General features: G+C 54.8%; 2 protein-coding genes across 3 annotated transcripts; one reads left to right on the top strand and one right to left on the bottom strand.

Moving 5' to 3' along the window:
- Positions 1-1,142: 1,142 nt before the first annotated feature.
- On the bottom strand, positions 1,143-11,763 carry CCNT1 (cyclin T1). 2 transcript variants are annotated; one of them, XM_074979586.1, is made up of 9 exons: positions 11,562-11,763; positions 11,204-11,285; positions 10,240-10,368; positions 9,287-9,347; positions 7,864-7,926; positions 7,146-7,191; positions 3,925-4,088; positions 3,529-3,599; positions 1,143-2,875 (listed from the first exon to the last, which is right to left on the bottom strand). In XM_074979586.1, the coding sequence occupies exons 1-9, from the start codon at positions 11,735-11,737 to the stop codon at positions 1,469-1,471; spliced, it is 2,199 nt and encodes a 732-aa protein (XP_074835687.1). In that variant the 5' UTR covers positions 11,738-11,763; the 3' UTR covers positions 1,143-1,468. The 2 variants fall into 2 exon arrangements, with proteins under 2 accessions (XP_074835687.1, XP_074835686.1); XM_074979585.1 differs by lacking the exon at positions 11,562-11,763 and adding an exon at positions 9,901-9,964.
- Positions 11,764-14,010: 2,247 nt separating this feature from the next.
- On the top strand, positions 14,011-15,812 carry SPMIP11 (sperm microtubule inner protein 11). Its single transcript, XM_074980226.1, has 4 exons — positions 14,011-14,163; positions 14,431-14,565; positions 14,906-15,050; positions 15,665-15,812. Exons 1-4 carry the CDS (start codon positions 14,079-14,081, stop codon positions 15,711-15,713), a joined length of 414 nt encoding a protein of 137 aa, XP_074836327.1. The 5' UTR covers positions 14,011-14,078; the 3' UTR covers positions 15,714-15,812.
- The last annotated feature ends 968 nt before the right edge of the window (positions 15,813-16,780 follow it).

Raw genomic sequence — 16,780 nt, 5'->3', positions numbered from 1 at the left:
ATTCTAGGAGATGCCTGCACTGCATCTTTGGCCCACATACTCTGCTTCTCAACTGCAGTGTTAGCCACCAGTGCACGGAAGGCAGGGATGTTAAATGATCACATTCGGAGAGACGCAAGAATGATTCTGCATTAGGCAGAAACAATCACCAGCCCTCTTTTGGCCACTGCCACCTTGGGGGGGCTCCTGCTCCAAATACAATCCCACAAGTCCAGCCAGCTCCGCATATGTGGCTGCTTGTCTCAATAGGCAACTGAGCAGGTGTACTCATGCCAGAAAGACAGGTAGGGGAGATACAGCCAGATTCCCAAACGCCACAGGACTAACAGCCCCACTGGAAACTCCAGCCCCTTGGGCAGTGAAAACGCACATCACATACTAGCCTGACGGGTCCTTTCACATTCAACCCCCGAGCCCTGGAAAGGATCATTTCCAAACCATTCACTTTTTGCAGTATTGTTTTCTCTGTAATAACAAATATGAAGAATCTCATTCCATAATGCGATTTAAATACACTTTGAAGCCCGCCCAATTGCAATTCTGCTTCACCACCTTCTTGGGCGCAGCACCTTCCCCCTCCCCCATGCCCAAGCTCCCCTCTGCTAGCAGGCTTCCCCCACCAGGAGACTGGAGCACGGCTCCTGATGCTGTTCTAGGCTGCAGACCCTTCGCATGGCAGCCAGGAACTCTCACCCTGTCGCCCCTTCGTGACCGTCACACTGCAGATGGAGTCAGTCACCAGCCCACCCTGAGAGGGAACTGCCCTGGCCTCCCAGTGACACTGGGGGCATAGCAAGGCAGCCAGAGCCAATGCTAGTGAGCAGGCAGAGCCCTTTGCAAGTGGACGGAGGCAGCTCAGCACCAACCTCATTTCACAAAGGAGGATACTGCAGAGACTCACTCAGCCCAGGTAATGCCCTCACTCGACCACCACCCAAGCATGCTGCTCCCTTCCACTGCCGGCTCCTGTCCCCCTTCCCCACTCCACCAGGCACACTTCCAGCTCAGGTGAGCTGGGAACACACCATGCGAGCACCACACAAAAGTCCCTCCCCCAGCTCCTGCAGCAACCCCAGGGCACTTTACACCACCTGTCGGCATCACAAAATTAAAGTGAACAAAATACTAAGAACAGATATAACTTACTGCTTAAATTATTTTAAAAGTGTCTGTAAGAGATTCTGCACCACGTTTCTGGTGGCCCTGCCCGCTGCCCCGCCCCGCGGTGGCTCCACTTCTACAGGGGGGCAAGCCCCTGCTCCCAGCGGGATTCTGATGGGGGAGCGGGGAAGAGGAAGGACATTTCTTATCCTTTCACAGCTTGGAGGACTCCACACTCTACGACCAATAATAAAAATAATAAAATTATAATAATAAAATAGTTTTGTGAGGCAGTGGGGCCGGACCACCTTGCAGGGGCGACCCAGATGCCAGGCATGTCTGTACAAACTCAGTAGTAAAAAGGACTCTATTTGGGCAAGGGAGGGAGGGGGGGAGGGGGTTCTGAGGGCAGTGGGGGCGGTCGAGGCTTGTCCGTGTTGGCTGCTCTGGAGCTGCCAGTGGCCCTTGGATTCAAGTACTCGCCGTATGAGTGGGCGAAGTCGAAAGCTGGGGGCTGGGCGGGCTGCATGCCCTGGGCACTCAGCAGCGAGTGCAGCATGTTGACTGTATCCTGGTAGTCAATGGCCTGGTTTGTGTTGTGCCCATTGGCCCCGCTGGGGCCTTTGTCCGATTTTCCATGGGTCCCCCTGGCTTTGCCAGCCTGCGGAAAGGGGAGACCGCCTGCCTCCAAGCTGTGCGCAGGGAGCTGGGCTGCCCCAGGAAGGTGGGCGAAGGGGAACTGCATCCCAGCAGCTTTGGAGCTTTTACTGATTTTTGGCTGGTGCTCGTGTGCGGCAGCCGATGCCTCTTCCTGGAGGGGCCTCTTCCGAGTGGCCCCAGACAAACTGTAGCTCTTGTGGGCCAATGTACTCTGCTGGCTGCTGTGTTTAGAGTCTCCTGGACGCTTGCCCCCAGCGCCACTGGCCCCAGCTGCAGGCTGCGCGTGCAAGTGTTTGTGCGAGTGATGATTGTGATGGTGGTGGTTGGACAAGTGAGCCTTGTGTTTCTCCTTGTGCTCCCGGCTCTTCCCGCTGCTCTCATCCGAGGAGCTGTGCCGATCCGAGGCTGTCGGCACCTTGATGCGCATTTTGATCTCCTCTGGTTTGGATGATGGTCTGTCCCCTCCTCCCCCTGCCGCAGGGAGCCTCATCTTCAGAGCAGAAGCCTTGTCGCTCTTGTCCAAAGGCGGGCGCTCTGCATTTTCAGAGCCGCTGATGGGGATCTTCAGGACAACTGGGGAGAGGTTGTTCTCTTGCTGGACTTCCCTCTCCCTCTGCTGCTGGACCAGGAGGTTCTGTGCAGCGTAGGCATACTGAGACCGCACATTGGCTTCCATGTTCTCCAGCTGCCGCTTCTGCGCGGCCAGCTCTTCAGCATGCTTGGCGCGGTATTCCTTCAGCGACACCTTTGCTGATGGTGCGCTCTTGCTGCTCTGCTTCTGGTACGCTGCGCCATCCTGCTGCAGGGGATGATCGGTGGCTGCTGAACTATCGTTAGTCCTGTGAATCTGACCACCCTCTAGCTTGTGTGCAGGATGGTGGGACAACCAGTGCTCTGATGGCAACACATCCGTACTGCTCAGATCACTAGGCAAGCCCTCTGCAGCCGGGAGAGCAGGCCCGGCAGTTGCAGTAGAGGAAGTTGACATACTCATTAAGCCTGCGATGTTCATGTCAGAATTGTTCCTGGAGATCATGCTGAGAATAGTTTGCTCCGAGAGGCACTCATCTTCTCCTTGGTCATCTGCTTTGGATTTCTTGGCTGCTTGGGAGGCCTAAAATAAAAGAAAGGGCATGTGTACCTCGGTGGCTTTGTGAAATGGACACCAGCCCTGTTACTAAATCTGGGGAAAAAAGGGAGCAACCGCCGAGCTGCAGAGTTAGCAGCAAACCTGGGGTACTCACGGCTGTGCTGAGACCCTCTTAGTGGGCCTATGGCACTAGCTGGACCTGCAACAAGTTGTATGTCTCCCCGGCTTCATCCCTCTCAAACGAGGAGGAAAACTGTTCTTGGAACACACAGCTGTCCCAGGAAAGAGACTGCACATTTACAAATGCAGACAGCCTGCACCTGCCTGCATGCTGGGGCTTCGGGCAGTTCACACCCCTAGAGTGTCAGGCTGGGAAAGTCTCTATAACCCCACAGGTCTAAAGTACAGTTAGAGCCCCCCAGCCCACCTCACTCGCTCATGGATGGGGAGGGTATCACACTCCTCCATAGGGAATGGGTTTCTCAAGAGGGCTAGAAAGGAAAAAGCTCACCGAGTTACTAAGGTAGACTACAGAAACACACGTTTGTTAACCCTTGGTATTGATGTGCTCCACCCCGACCATTTGTAATACTAGAGACTACATGGCTCAGAAGCGGCACAGACAGGGGACTCCGAGGCACAGCCAGGGACAGCCACCCAACAGAGGGGATCCTTACCCGCCAGTTGCGGATCCGCTTGAGCCGGTTGGGAGTTTTCTCAAGAATCTGCAGGAATTCATGAGTCAGCTCTGCAAAGGGGACACACAACACAGACAGGCAGGTCAGAGGGTGGGCACAGAGCCGCCACAGGCCTGTGGCTCACTGCGCACTGGTGGATAGAGCTGTTTCAGGAAGGGAAGTCCAAGGAGCTAGCAGCACTATTTCAACTCATCCCACTTCATGACTTCTGCTGTCTCTACTGCACCACAGAAGCAGCCACACTGAAAGCCTTGGCACATCAGAAGCCCTTGACGTCCAGGAATTGGTCAGTGGCAGTGTCAGAATGGCAGACCCAGGAACAGATGCCAAGATAATAAGAGTGTCTTTTGGAGGGGCCTCTGCTCCAAAACTTACCGTCCAAGAGCTCCAGAGTTACAGTGCCATCAACGTATTCCCACCAGTGCTTCCCATCCGTGGAGACTGGGATCTCCCAGTTGGACCACTTACAAGCCAGGTGGATACAGACGCAGGCCACAACGGGAGGGGTGTACTGCAGGCTGAAGGTGGTCAGGTGCAGGCTGACGTCACCAGCAGGGAGAGAGAAACAGAAAGCCATGAACTCCCAAGCCTGAACCTCAGGACACACAATCCCCCGCTGAACAGACACTGCGGAAGAGGTGGGCCTGGTGGGAACGCCTGAAGGGAAAGGGGCAATTCTTCCCCCAATGCATCACTTGTTGTCAAGGCATCTCTACGCACTGCCAAGTCACCTGTTCCTGCCCTGTGCTGCACAAACCAATTCAGTGCCAGGCTTCTCCACAAGCACCTTCCAGCTTTGGGGCCCACTGCAGGGGGAAAGAAGTTAAATTATGCTGCACTTCTGCAGAAGTCCCCTGAGCTCTAACATCAGAACCCAAGAGAAATGGTGGGCAGCTGGGTTCTTGTAGAGCCTCGGCTGGGAAGTGGACACTGCTCAGCCTGAGGAGAGATTCAGACAGCTCCACTCCTCCTGAAGCAAATTCACACGGCTGTAAAATGCTGGTTCCCAAGCCAAACGCCCGGGAAATCAATGTGATTAGTAACAACACATGCACTGTCATGAGACACCAAACACTCAACAGTTCAAAGCCCACAGAGACCTCCACTTCCACCTCAGCCTTCTCAAACCACACAGCTTCTGAATGTCAAAGGAGCTGGGGGATTAATATGGCCACCTCAAAGACGCCCCTCGGAAATGACAAAGACTACCTGGGGGAGGACTGGTTGAGAAAAGCCTCAAATGCACTTCACAGGACATTCTCATAGGGAGGTGCCAGTCATGACATCAAAGTTAAGCCTGGGCTCCACTTCATAGGGATTCAACCTCTGATTTATATGATTTACAGCACCCATTCTTTGAATACAAGAGTGACTCCTAGCTTAACCTGCGTGTACGTTCTCAGGAGACAAGTGTATTAAAACCCGAGTTCTTTAGATGATTTGATACAGGTTGGTCTCTGCTCTCTGAATGATTGTCTCAGCGTGGCCTCTTCGAGCCATTGTTTTACTTACAAATAGATCTAGCACGTTGTACAAATCTACAGTTGTACAAAATTCAGTCGCACAATAAGCTAAGTCCTTCACAGTTGCAGTGACTGTTCTGATTATTGTATAGCCCCCAGACAGGATCAGGTAACTTAAATGAGATCATAGTGACAAGCAACTCAGCCAAGCAATAGTCTTTACAGCCGCAATGGGCAACCAAAAACAGTGAGTGGGCCACACGAGTGCCCGTTTCATCTCAGTGGGCCGCACAACCAATGGTGAACAACCTGCAGCCCGTGGCCCACTGAGGCTCCCCTTTGCTCCCCCACAACAGGTACCTCCTGTGCAGTGGGGCACTGGAGCTATGTACATCCTTCTCCACCCTCTGCTTCCCAGAGGATCTGCGGCTGTTCAAGCGCTAGGAGGCAGGAGGATGAGCAGGGACAGAGCACGAGTTGGTGGCTTCCTGGCACCCCAGAAGCGCTGGACAGGAGGGGGAAGAGTAGGGCTCCACTGCCTCAGAGGCACTTGGGGAAGGGGTGCATACAGGGGATCCACAGGCTGCAAGTGGAACCCCTGTGGGCTGCAGATTGCCCACCACTGCTCTACAGCCAGCTGCCATGGGGCAAGTCTCCTGGTGGATGCTTCAGAGGTCTATAAGGGAGCCTGTTCTTGTGTCAAGGGTTTTCATTGGTCTGTAACTTGGCCCAATTGTCACCATTGCCTTGAACATCAAAACACCGTTTCAAGAACATGTAAAGCACAGAGGCTGGGGCTCATGGACAGAGGCGTGCAACCGACACTCACCCTTCACAGAAACTGGGCTCACAAAACATAAGCTTTAAGCCATTAAATCAGGTACTAATTAAGAGCCAGATTTCCCAATACCGTAGGATTGCTGTGAGTTGCTCTGGTGATGGAAAGCTGCTGTAATCTATTTAAATTAGCTAGAGGGTTAGATTTTTTTGTTTCTACCAGTGGTGCACATAGGCTCATGGCTCAGCGCACATAAAAATTTATTCTGCACATGTATGGAAAAAATTACGCCCCCCCCCGCCCCCTGAGTGTGGCAGAGCAGTTTCCAGTTGAGGCCATATCTATGCTTGACACCGTCTACTGGCAGAGCCATGCCAGCAAGTACCCCAAATGGAGATGCGCTTACACTGTTCCCAAAATAAGCTACACCAGCAAAGCTACATCACTTAGAAGTGTGGCCCTGCCTCCTTCCCCCACCCCATCAACACAGGTCTCTTTGGCTGGACTTTTAAACATATTAAACCAAAGCCAAAGCTCCCCCGCGGAACCCGTCCTTTCTGCCGCAGAAAGCCACAAACCAAAGGGCACATCTCTGCCTTTACACCTTTCACTATCTTGCTGTGCTTTTCTCCCACGCCTCTTCCAGAGACAACCCTGGGGCTTTCCAAGTACACATGGGATGTTACGCAGCTTTTCACAGACCCCGATTCCCTGTGTTTGCATGGAGTGATGCTGCAGGACTTGTCATGTTCTACTTCTTTTTTAAAAAGAGCTTCCAGGTTGGGCCTCTTGTTGGTACAGGAGTGAACAATCCTCACTCGTAAACCTGAAGTCACCTCCAGAGAAAGAAGCCAAACTGTCTAGTTCTTTTCTAAGTCCACCTCTTTAGGAGCAAATGTCTATCACTAGAGCACTGTCTGGCATGCTGCCAAATCTCTCAGAGCTTCCTCCCAGTCCCCCATCTATCTGTATCCACCTTGGTCAGCGTAAGGCTCTCTGCAGCAGGAGGTATGTTTTGTTCGGCTGGGACAGCACTGAGCACTGTGGGTTCTAGTCCAGGAAAGGGGCTCACAGGCATTACAGTAATGCCCATAAGCTCTTACAAATACTTCAAGTGCTCACTTTAAACTCCATTTCTAACACACCAGCCGGAAGTCAGCACTGCCCAGGAGCTGCCCACTCATCCGCTGTGGAGCACACCAAGGGACAGAGACAATTCTCCTGTCCTACAGCACTGACCAACACCCCAAAGTCACTGAACAGTAATCCCCCAAAGCGTTCAACTGGTACTTCCCCCCGGCACACCTCCAGACAATGCCCACGGCTAAAATACAGAACTCAATTCAAACAACAACCTGTTGGTCGCCATGAAGTAGGAAGTTTGTGCCAAATCCTTGCTGGCTAGAAAGGGAAAGGAAAAAACCAAGAGTTAGCTTGACACCAGCAGCAGAGACTCCCAGGGCATAAGTAGGTTAGAAGTGCAGGCTACTGAAGACAGTGGCCACAGCATGTTCGGAACTGGATAGGAAAGACCCAGTTCAGTTCTGCCCCACAGCTACAGAAAAATGCAGCAACTTCTGCAAGTCAAACGCTGAGTTGGGCTTTACAACAATTCAGAAATCACACCTGTTCCTCCCACCCATTTCAGCAATTTGGCACTGCAGCCTCTTTACTCTGAAGCGAGATATTGCACTCAAACACCCTCTGTGGAGCGCTCAGGTCAGCCACATTAACAACAATACATTAACGCTGTACTTCATGCTTACATGGTGCGCCAGCCCAAACAGCCCGCGTTATTTAAACCCAGCAATCTAGAGCAGGGGTGGGGAACTTTTGGGGGGATTGGGGGCCACTGACCCATGGGGGGGGGAAAATCAATCAGGGCCACACAACTGAGAAGAAAAAAAAACGCCACACCCACGGTCCGCGACAGAAAAAAAGGGGGGGGGTGGGAACCCCTCTCATTCCCCTTGCGCACCTGCCCCAGAGGAAATACTTCACCTAGCACTGCAACGCAGCTGCCTTTGTGATGGAAGGCAAAAAGCGTGAACAAGCACCCTTTAGGTCTCTTACCTCGCACAAGCTGTGTGCACTTCACCACGTGCGTATGGGGGTGATCAATAGTGATCTCAAACCCTGAAAGAAGAGCAGACACACACAGCCATTAGGCAGCATACCCACCATCCTTGTGGTTTTACATCTCGCACGTGCCTCCTGCTCCTAGGAAGGCACCATCAGCTTCCCCTCTGCACTAAAAGCTTGCACTTCCTATGCCAAAGCAAGCAGGAATAAAGCAGGACCAAGCTGTCCAGTCATAAACCTGAAGGTCAGTGGTTTCCAAGCAGATAAATAGCTTATTGCTGAAGAGACTTCACTGAAAACGAAACACCTATTAGGGATTTTAAGTAGGATAAAGCCTCTTGGAGCAGCTACAAGGAAGGAAGAAAACTGACATCTGATCAAAATAATGTCTCCCCCAAAGAGCCATAAGGAAGCAGGTATCTTCCATTAGAGGGAGCCTGTAGCATGCACGTCAGATGAGGTTAATCCTGGTCTCAGTTTTCCACTTCATTCTGTGAGTAGTTTTTAAGAAAACTGTGCTGCACTGAGCATCCACTTGCATCTGTTTGTTCTCTCAGCACATATCTACATCAATTCAAGAGGAGGCAACTGGGAGGGCTGAGCACAGGAATTCTACGCCTCAGACACTGACTCCAGAGCTACCTTGCTGTGTAGTTGTGGACAAGCCACTCAACAACTCTGCCCTCACTTCCCCACTCCAAGATAGGAATGCTTACTCACTCTATGGGTCAGGTAGGAGTAGTGAAGTTGGGCAATTTATTTTAAAGATGTAAAGTGGTATTAACTAACATCCAGCTTTAAAAAAAAAAAAAAAAAAAATCTAGCGACAAGAGTTTGAATGAATCAGGAAAGGTTGGTTGTTTAAAACAGAAGATTCTTTTTGCCCTTTCTGAGTCACGGCTACTCAGGAAAGGCCGGATCTTAGTAGTAAAGGAATACACGATAAAACAATACTCCAAAGAACACTGACGCGAAAATAACCCATCTGAATGTGAGTAGCACGCAACGTCATCAGAACACCAACACTCATTCTAGAATCCCTGCACTACCCCAGAGCAGACCGTCACCCATTCCAGCCACTAGATTAGAGTGCCACACTGCTACCCTTTGTAACACTTGTATCCAGAGTAACTGACATCCAAGCAGACCAAACCTGTTCAGGATAGAAAAGACAAACTGTGCGTATTTTAAGCTGTTAAAACAAAGCAAGTGAAACCTGAAAGCACATGTATTAGAAACAAATCGTGAACTAGTGGTGTGAAAAGTTTGCTGCCTGGACTCTTGCTCTCCCATTGGCCAGCCGTGCAGCTGCCCTCCAGCTGTGGAGAAGACTTGGGATTAGAGACTCTCCGCTCTGCGGAACCCTCCTGGGTCTGGGATTCGAGTGGAAGCCCGTCCGCTTTGAATAACTTACCCAGGGTCTGCAGTATAATGCTCTCTAGAATGACCAGGTCTTGGGCTTGCTGCAGGTAAGCCTGGGGTTGAGAGGACAGGCAAGTTACTCACGATGAGGCACTCTGTATAAAGCCTGCACATTTCTAACTCTCTCTCTTTCTCTCAGGAAGGCCAAAAAAAAAATAAAAATAAAAATCAAGGGGGAAATCTTTATCCCACTCAGTACTAGAGGGAACTTGCACAGATTCCTCCCCAGAAGAGAGAAAGCAGAGTGCTGGATGGGTACACTGCTCTGCTCGTGTTCATTTCCCATGCTGCAGCTGGAGCTATAGGTTGTAATCCCTGTCTCGCCAGAAGAGTTTTAAACATGAAGGGATACGTCAGTGTGAGCAGTGAGGGTTAAAATGTAATCTTTTCACTGTTTTCCCCCACACCCACTCCTTAGAGCTTTGACTCCTGCATTACACTTGTCCCTTTCAGCAGGGTTGGACACACAGTTCCAGTTATGAAGGGCTGTCATGAGAGACGGGGAAATGGAAATATTTTAACAATCCCATCACTAGGTGGGTTGAAACAGGGTTGAACTACAAACACCATTTTTTTCTTTGTCACAAGTGCCTGGCAGACACTCACTCCCTGCTCAGAAACTTCGAATGCAGACACATCTAAATGGCACACTCGCTTCTTTCGTTGATATCTGTGTAGCAAAGGGAAACAGGAGACACAGGTCATCTCCTTTGAAGACACCTGAAAAATGTGCTGTACAACAGTGGTTGATTTGAAGGCTACAATCTGCAATTTAACCACTCGTTTACAGACCAGACGGTTATGAACTGAAGTTAACGAGATGCTTTAGGCTCACAAGCTGCTGATATTACCAAGATTCTACGTTTCCAGACACAGTACTGAGAGTACCTTCGCATTCCTCACTCTCGAGCATGGAAGTCATTCTGCTGGTGTCTGGACACCTACCTCACTCCTAGTGTCTGGAAGGGTGTCCTGAGGATGCAGGCATGCATGTGCCACCTTGATTACATGCTCCAGCTTACGAGGCTGTTCCTCCACCTTGGCCGCCAAGAAAAGGGCCGCTGGTGCCACAGACTTCACGGAGAGAGGAAAAAAATAATAAAAGTTGCCTCCTGCTTCAAATATTCCCAAGCTTATAGTGTCAGTATCCAGGTGGGCTCTGCTGATATGAGACTCTGAGCAATTTCAGAGCTACAAAACAATTGTTTTCAGTGATTTTTGCCAGGGCTCAAATACAGAAAGAAGGTGGAGATATGGATTTTTGTAGATACTGTTCCTGGGTGCCCTTTAGAGGTCTATAGTATGAAAATACGATGCTTTTCTTTAAAAAGAAAAGTCAGTAAAAGTTCAAGATTAAAGCTACAAGAAGGCAACTTTTAATACTGAGTACAGAGATCATTCATATGATCAAAAAGATATTTTAAAGAGCCAAAGAACCCTTACCTAATAAATTAGTTAACTTTTAAGGTACCACATGACTGTTTATTAACTTTGACAAAGTTACAGAGTGACAATTACTTGACATGTTCTACCCTAAGATATCAAAGCACCTGACAATCGAGCCAGGCTCACAACATGCCGTCCCCTGAGGTAAGCTGGTGTTACTGCTATTTTACAGCTAAGTAAATGGAGATCCAAAGAAGTGATGCACTAAAGGCCACATGGCAAGGAGAAAGCAGGAGGAAAGCCCAGATCTCCTACCTCCCACTCTTGGGCCTGAGCCACTGCTCGCCCACGGCCAGGGCAGCAGTGGTCTGTGCCACCCAAAAGGCTCACGTGCACCCCCAGCCACCAGCTGCTGTTCCTATGGGTCGGGCACGTCAGCACAGGCCTGGGCGTGCAGAGCAAAGTTTACCTGCCGTGGGTGGAAGAGACCCCGGTTCGGGGCGCCCGTCCCGCTGGTACTTACGTTGCGATGGAACTGGGTGAAGGACTGGACCATGTAGAAGCGGTGCATGTACACGATGGCGGTGTTGATGGTGAGCTGGGAGCTGGCGGGCGCGGGGTTAAGGAAAAGCGGGCGGAGCGGGGACGCCCAGAGGCCGCCCCACGGAAGGCAGCGAAGCGCCGGCCCGGCCCGGCCCGGCCCACACCCCCCAGTCCAGTCCGGTGCGACCCCGCGGCGACCCCGCGACGCCCCCCCCCGCGGCCCGGCCCGGCCCGGCCCGGCCCACTCCCCCCAGTCCAGTCCAGTCCGGTGCGACCCCGCGGCCCGGCCCGGCCCGCTACGCGAGCGCCAGGCTGCGCGGCCTACCCGGCGCGGATACACGTTGAGGCGCTGGCCCATGTCCTGGAGCAGGTTGGCCGCCTGCTGCCGGTACGAGAGCTCCTTGTCCGGGTCGAACCCGGCGCGCCGGGACGGGCTGCGCTCCAGCTGCTCCCGGGTGAAGTACCAGCGCTTCGCCGCGCCGCCGCCGGCCCCTCCGCTCGCCGAGGCCTCCATGGCGATCCGCGGGCGCGCGCACGCCCCGGGCGCGTACGCACGGGGGGGACGTCACGTGCGCATGCGCTTCCGCGCGCGAGCGCCGGAGCCGGGCAGCACTGCGCATGCGGACGGCACGTACGCCCCCTCCCCCGCCGCAGGACGCGAGTCCGGCTGGAGCGCGGGCTGCGGCTAGGCCCAGGAGCAGGGCTGCACTGCGCGTGCGTGCGACCTGGGGCGCCTCAGGAACAGAAGTGGGCATGCGCGGAGTCAGGCCCCGGGGCGGGGCGTAGCTGGCTTGACCTCTGACCCTTCCAGTCACCCTGACCCCACCCCACACTTCCGCCCCCAGCGATCCCACGTGACCCCCGGAATCCCCTCACCCCCCCTCGACCTTGTCACCCCACCCCTTGAGACCTCAGCTCACGTGACTCCCCAGATCCCCACCTGTCACCCCACTTCCCTGTGACCCCACCTGAGACCTCTGCCCCAGTGACCCCACGTGTACCCCCAGACCTCAGCTCACGTGACTCCCCAGATTCCCCCCCGTCACCCCACTTTCCGGTGACCCCATCTCAGCCCCTTGTGATCACAGCTCTCACCCTACCCCCATGGCTCCAAGTGTCAGCCCTGCTTCCCATGACCCCTCCTGAGACCCAGCCCCCATGACCTCAGGCCTCCCTATGGTAATGACAGTTGTCTTTAGTCCAGCCTGTCTGATTCCCACCAACCTAGAGCTCGGCGTCTGGCTCCAGCTTCGCGGGGTAAACCCCCAGGGACTAGCTGCCCTCCTCAGTGCACAGCACTGCTCAGAGAGGCAAAGATAACTAAGGAATGAGGCAGAAAACAGAGTGCCGCCCTGCACCAGGGCCCCTGGCTGGGACACGGTCTCTTTCCTACGTTTGCGTCTGAGTGGGAGCAAGGCGAGGGAGTCAGAGAGAGGCAGTGAGGGTGGCCCACGGACTAGGACTACTGACAGGAAGAAGAGACGTGACCGAGTTTGTAAGGAAAACTCTGGTGAAGGCACTGGGGTGTGCTGTCTCCTGTGACGGGGGTTTCACTCTGAGCAGACATTGCTTTCTACAAAGTACTAATAGGAGGGTGAGCTAAAACAAGCCCTCCTTCCTATGGCCAACGAGTGAACCCAGCCCTTTGAGACGCTGCTGGTGGTGGAGGTAAAACCTCCACTCAGCGGTGGGGTAGGAGGGCACTTTCCTTGGGGTTTTCTACAACTATTCACTCCAGAATGTGTTACCCTTCTGCCCTTGGGATGTGGAGACGATGCTGGATTAGACAACCCACGAGCCTGCTCAGCCAGGGCAATTCCTGTTAGCCACATTCATTTACAACAGAGGGCAAGCACAAAATAATGAGACAAAGAAGACTGCTGGGAAAGTTGAATCTTCCTTGTATCACGCGAGTTCTCTAGCATTCCCTTCTATTACTGTGCTGTTTGTGTGCTCTTGTGCCCCAAAACCTCCTGGGGGCGGGGGGCGGGGACAGGACCCTCACTGTGCTGTGCGCTCTGTGCATACAGAAAGGAGATCATCTGCTCCCTGAAGTTCCCTCAATCTAGACACCAAGCATCTCCAAGTGCCTGAGGAAAGCCACAGATAGCAGGATGCCAGAAGCTTTAGCCTACAATTCCCCCGCTCCCAAAACACCAACACATACACCCCTGGGGCAGGCTGGCAGCTCCAGAGCGGGAATTGATTTGTGACCAAGGACTCCAGACTCTTATTTCTGAAAGTGTTGCTGGCCCAGCCCGTAGAGCTAATCTACCCTCTGCAGGCTGAAGGACAAAGTGACCCTGCTGGCATCCACACAGCCCGATGCCCTGAGAAGCAAGGCCGCTGCAAGGTCCCTGATCACCCTTTCGTGGCTCCAAATGACGCAGGATTTTTATACAGCTGGATGGACGGCAGTTCCCTTCACTTGGCCCAGTGGCTATCAGACAGCTTGGCATGAGCCAAAGTCTCTAGCAGCCTGCCCTGGATTAAAAGCAATGGGCTAGAGGTGGTGCCACCCCCCAGCCCCCGAGTGAGGCGCTGGAGTGCAGGGTGCCTGAGTTGCCAAGACTTTCATATTACACAAACCCCAGGTGACACAGCTCTGAGCAACCCACCCCATTGCACCCTTTCCTCGAGCCTGGGCCCAGTTAGCTCAGGATTAATACAACACAAAACCAACAAACTGCTGTCAGGACCGCCTCCTGTTACAGCCTCACAAGCCCACACTGCAAGGGGCTGGGAGGTTGGCCGGGCTGCAGGGCATCTCTATGGCAACAGAATCAACAGTTGCTTGGAGGCGGTGCGCCAGGCTGTCTCGGTGGCTGCCCAGGTGGAAGCAGGCAGCTTAGGAAATGGCTTTCTTCGGGTTAACGTCCCTGGGGTACCAGGAGCCCTTGCGGGAGAGAACGCTGGAGTGCGAAAAGCCTGATGCAGATGGTAAGAAGGGAGCCCAGCGGCCATGGTGATGGGTGCATTAGAACGCTGGTTGTCAGACCAAGCGCCTGAGCGGGCAGCTTGTGGCTCCCTACAGGGGTCCCAGACACGAGGCGTTTTCTTGGGTGACGTGGAAGAACTCTGACCCCCAGGCTGCTGGTGGGGCAGGCCAACGGGGAGATTTTCATCCACTGTGGAGCAAGGTTAGTGCCGCTCAGTCCAGCTCTTCTGGGCTTTGTTTTTACGTTTCCTTCTTGTCCTGCTGCTCAGGGCTGAAGCCGCGCCAGGGGGGATTGTTCCACCCAAAGCTGCCCCCCATAGGTCTGGGGCGCTTGGACAGCACGGTGCACCAGGGGAGCTATGCCCGCTACCGAGAGGCCGTGAAGCGGAATCAGTTCCAGAGATGTAAGTGAACAGAGTAAGCATATCGGTGGGACTAGGATGTCAGGACTCCTGGGTTTTAGGCTAGTCTCTGCCACAGCCTCCCTGCATAACCTTGGGCAAGTCCCTTCATACTTGTAGTGCAGGGAGAAAGATACTAACACCTGGGCCCCACAATGGCCAGAGCTGCACTTCACTCGCCTCCATAAAGCACTGTGAGCTGTCGGAGACACTGGGGTTTCCATCCCCAGCACCTGCTGAGAAGTTGCAGTGCTCTGCTGTGCCCAGGGCAGGGTGTGCCAGCTGCCCCCACCTGCACTTGAGATGCCCTCCCTAACTTGCTCCCTGCCCTGTTGGCTTCCAGCCCCCAACCAAATCTTCAGGGTCCCAGTAACCTGTGCACAGGACTGTGGCTGGTGGCTGCCCAGGGATCCTGCAATCCGAGCAGCGCAGGCCACTCCCTGGATGACGACACAGAGGCATCCCTTGATAAGGAGCCCCATGACCAGGTGAGACTGTACTGCTGCCGGCAGCGGGGAGGGCACCCCTCACTGTGCTGCTAGCACACAGGGAAGGGGAGCCTGCCTCCATCCCGGAGCACGTCTGACCCTGCTGCCCGGCAGGTGAGCCGCACGGCACCTGCCCCACACGTCACTGGCCAGCTCTGTGCAAGGTGGCAAGGGCGCAACCCAACCCACAGCCAATGCTCATGGCAGCGCCAAGTGCTGGCATGGCCTGGCCCAGCCAGCGGCCACTGGGGGCAGCAGGGCACCGGCAGCTCCTCTCCCCACCCACAGGCCTGGAGCACACCGGGTTTGAGGCTGGCACGGGCACCTGGGCTGGGGAGGGAGCTCAGCTCCCTAAGGTGGGAGGCCCTGACTAATCCCCCACCATCCTGCTGCTCCCTACCCCTTCCCCTCTGGCTCAGCAGGGGGAGCTGGGCTGCCCTGGCAGGGGCAGGCTGTGGGCACAGAGACCCTTGCAGCCCAGACACCCTGATGCTGCGACCGGAGGATCCTTGAAGCAGGTGCTGGAGGGTGGCACTGGGCAGGCCTGCAGAGGGGACCCCCCTTGCTGGCTGGCGGCGGGGGCAGCAGCTGACGGCTCCATCCCTTTGCCCTAGGTTTGTGGACAGCATGGGCCTGAGCCACCCCTATTTCAGCCTGTTCTGAGCGTGTCGCCAGCCCCCGCTGCAGCTGGGCATATCCAGTCCTCCCCCACCCCACGGACTCGGGCCTGGTAGACGCCGGGCAATAAAGGCTTGGAGGCAACTGGGCCCAGGATGGTGATTTCATGGGGAGGAGCCAGGGAGAAGGACAGGGGTGGGATAGGGAGTGGGGCTGGCAGGTCACAGATGGAGCCAGAACCTGAGCCCTGCTGGAGAATCCAGGGGCTAGGGCTGACCCTGAGTTCCTGGGGTTTGTCTTTCTTGGCGCACACAGAACTGGGGCAGGGACAGATCTCAGGTTTTATCCCTAGTACTGGGTCCACCATGCTTCTAACCCCACCTGCCAGCCCTGGGGAAGAGCTCTGCTTCTCCGGCACGTGGGAGCTGCCTGCCCGCCCACCCCCCAGCTGTGCCCTTGGCTGGTTCCAGCCTGGGATAAACTCCCCAGGAACGAGGACCCCTCCCAGCGCCTGTGCCGGGCACATCACTACCCCACACAGAGCACTACGGACGTGTAAACACAACCTGCCAAACCTGCCCCTGCCCTGCCCACAGGCCACCCCCCCCTTCCCAGGGACAAGAACAGCCCACCCAGGATGGGGGCAGGCACAGCAGAGGGGGCCCGAGTGGCAGGAGCCCTGGTCCCAGGGGGGGATCCTGTGTGGACTAGAACAGGCAGAGGTGCCCTCGACGTCTCACCAGCACCCGTGCGCACAGAGGCTGCTCGGGAGCGCAAGGCAGGGACGTCTGCGAGCATGGGACAGCCCTGGCACGGCCGCTGGGGTGGGTGGAAGAGGTGATGAGCTGTGCCCAGCCCTTGCGTGGGCAGTGCGGCTCCGCCCCCTTTGCTGTTCTGCCAGCGCCTGTCTCCTGGCACCAGCAGCCCGCTGGACCCCCCTCCCCAGGAAAATGGGCCAGAGGCTGCGCAGTTCAGCCCCCGAGTGGCTTCTGGGGCGCTGCGGTGGTGAAAAGGTACAGCTGGGTGAGTGTGGCCTGGTCCCCCTCCCACTTGGCCACAGGCTGCTCCTTGCCCTGGAGCCTGGCGTCTCGCGCAGTTACTCATACCAGCAC

Source organism: Carettochelys insculpta, chromosome 29, assembly GCF_033958435.1.
Source record: "Carettochelys insculpta isolate YL-2023 chromosome 29, ASM3395843v1, whole genome shotgun sequence".
NCBI classification, from domain to species: domain Eukaryota; kingdom Metazoa; phylum Chordata; order Testudines; family Carettochelyidae; genus Carettochelys; species Carettochelys insculpta.
The sequence above is the reverse complement of the archived record's forward strand: the minus strand, read 5'-3'. Positions and strand labels throughout refer to the sequence as shown.

Excerpts from the sequence above, each read along its gene's own strand:
- CCNT1 (XM_074979586.1), bottom strand. The coding sequence starts at position 11,737 with ATGGAGGCCTCGGCGAGCGGAGGGGCCGGCGGCGGCGCGGCGAAGCGC. Across the intron at positions 7,192-7,863 it reads GTGCACACAGCTTGTGCGAG|CCAGCAAGGATTTGGCACAA; the intron begins GTAAGAGACCTA and ends TTCCCTTTCTAG. Across the intron at positions 4,089-7,145 it reads TACTTCATGGCGACCAACAG|CCTGCACCTGACCACCTTCA; the intron begins GTTGTTGTTTGA and ends TGGTGACGTCAG.
- SPMIP11 (XM_074980226.1), top strand. The coding sequence starts at position 14,079 with ATGGCTTTCTTCGGGTTAACGTCCCTGGGGTACCAGGAGCCCTTGCGG. Across the intron at positions 14,164-14,430 it reads CGAAAAGCCTGATGCAGATG|GGCTGAAGCCGCGCCAGGGG; the intron begins GTAAGAAGGGAG and ends CCTGCTGCTCAG. Across the intron at positions 14,566-14,905 it reads GCGGAATCAGTTCCAGAGAT|CCCCCAACCAAATCTTCAGG; the intron begins GTAAGTGAACAG and ends GTTGGCTTCCAG.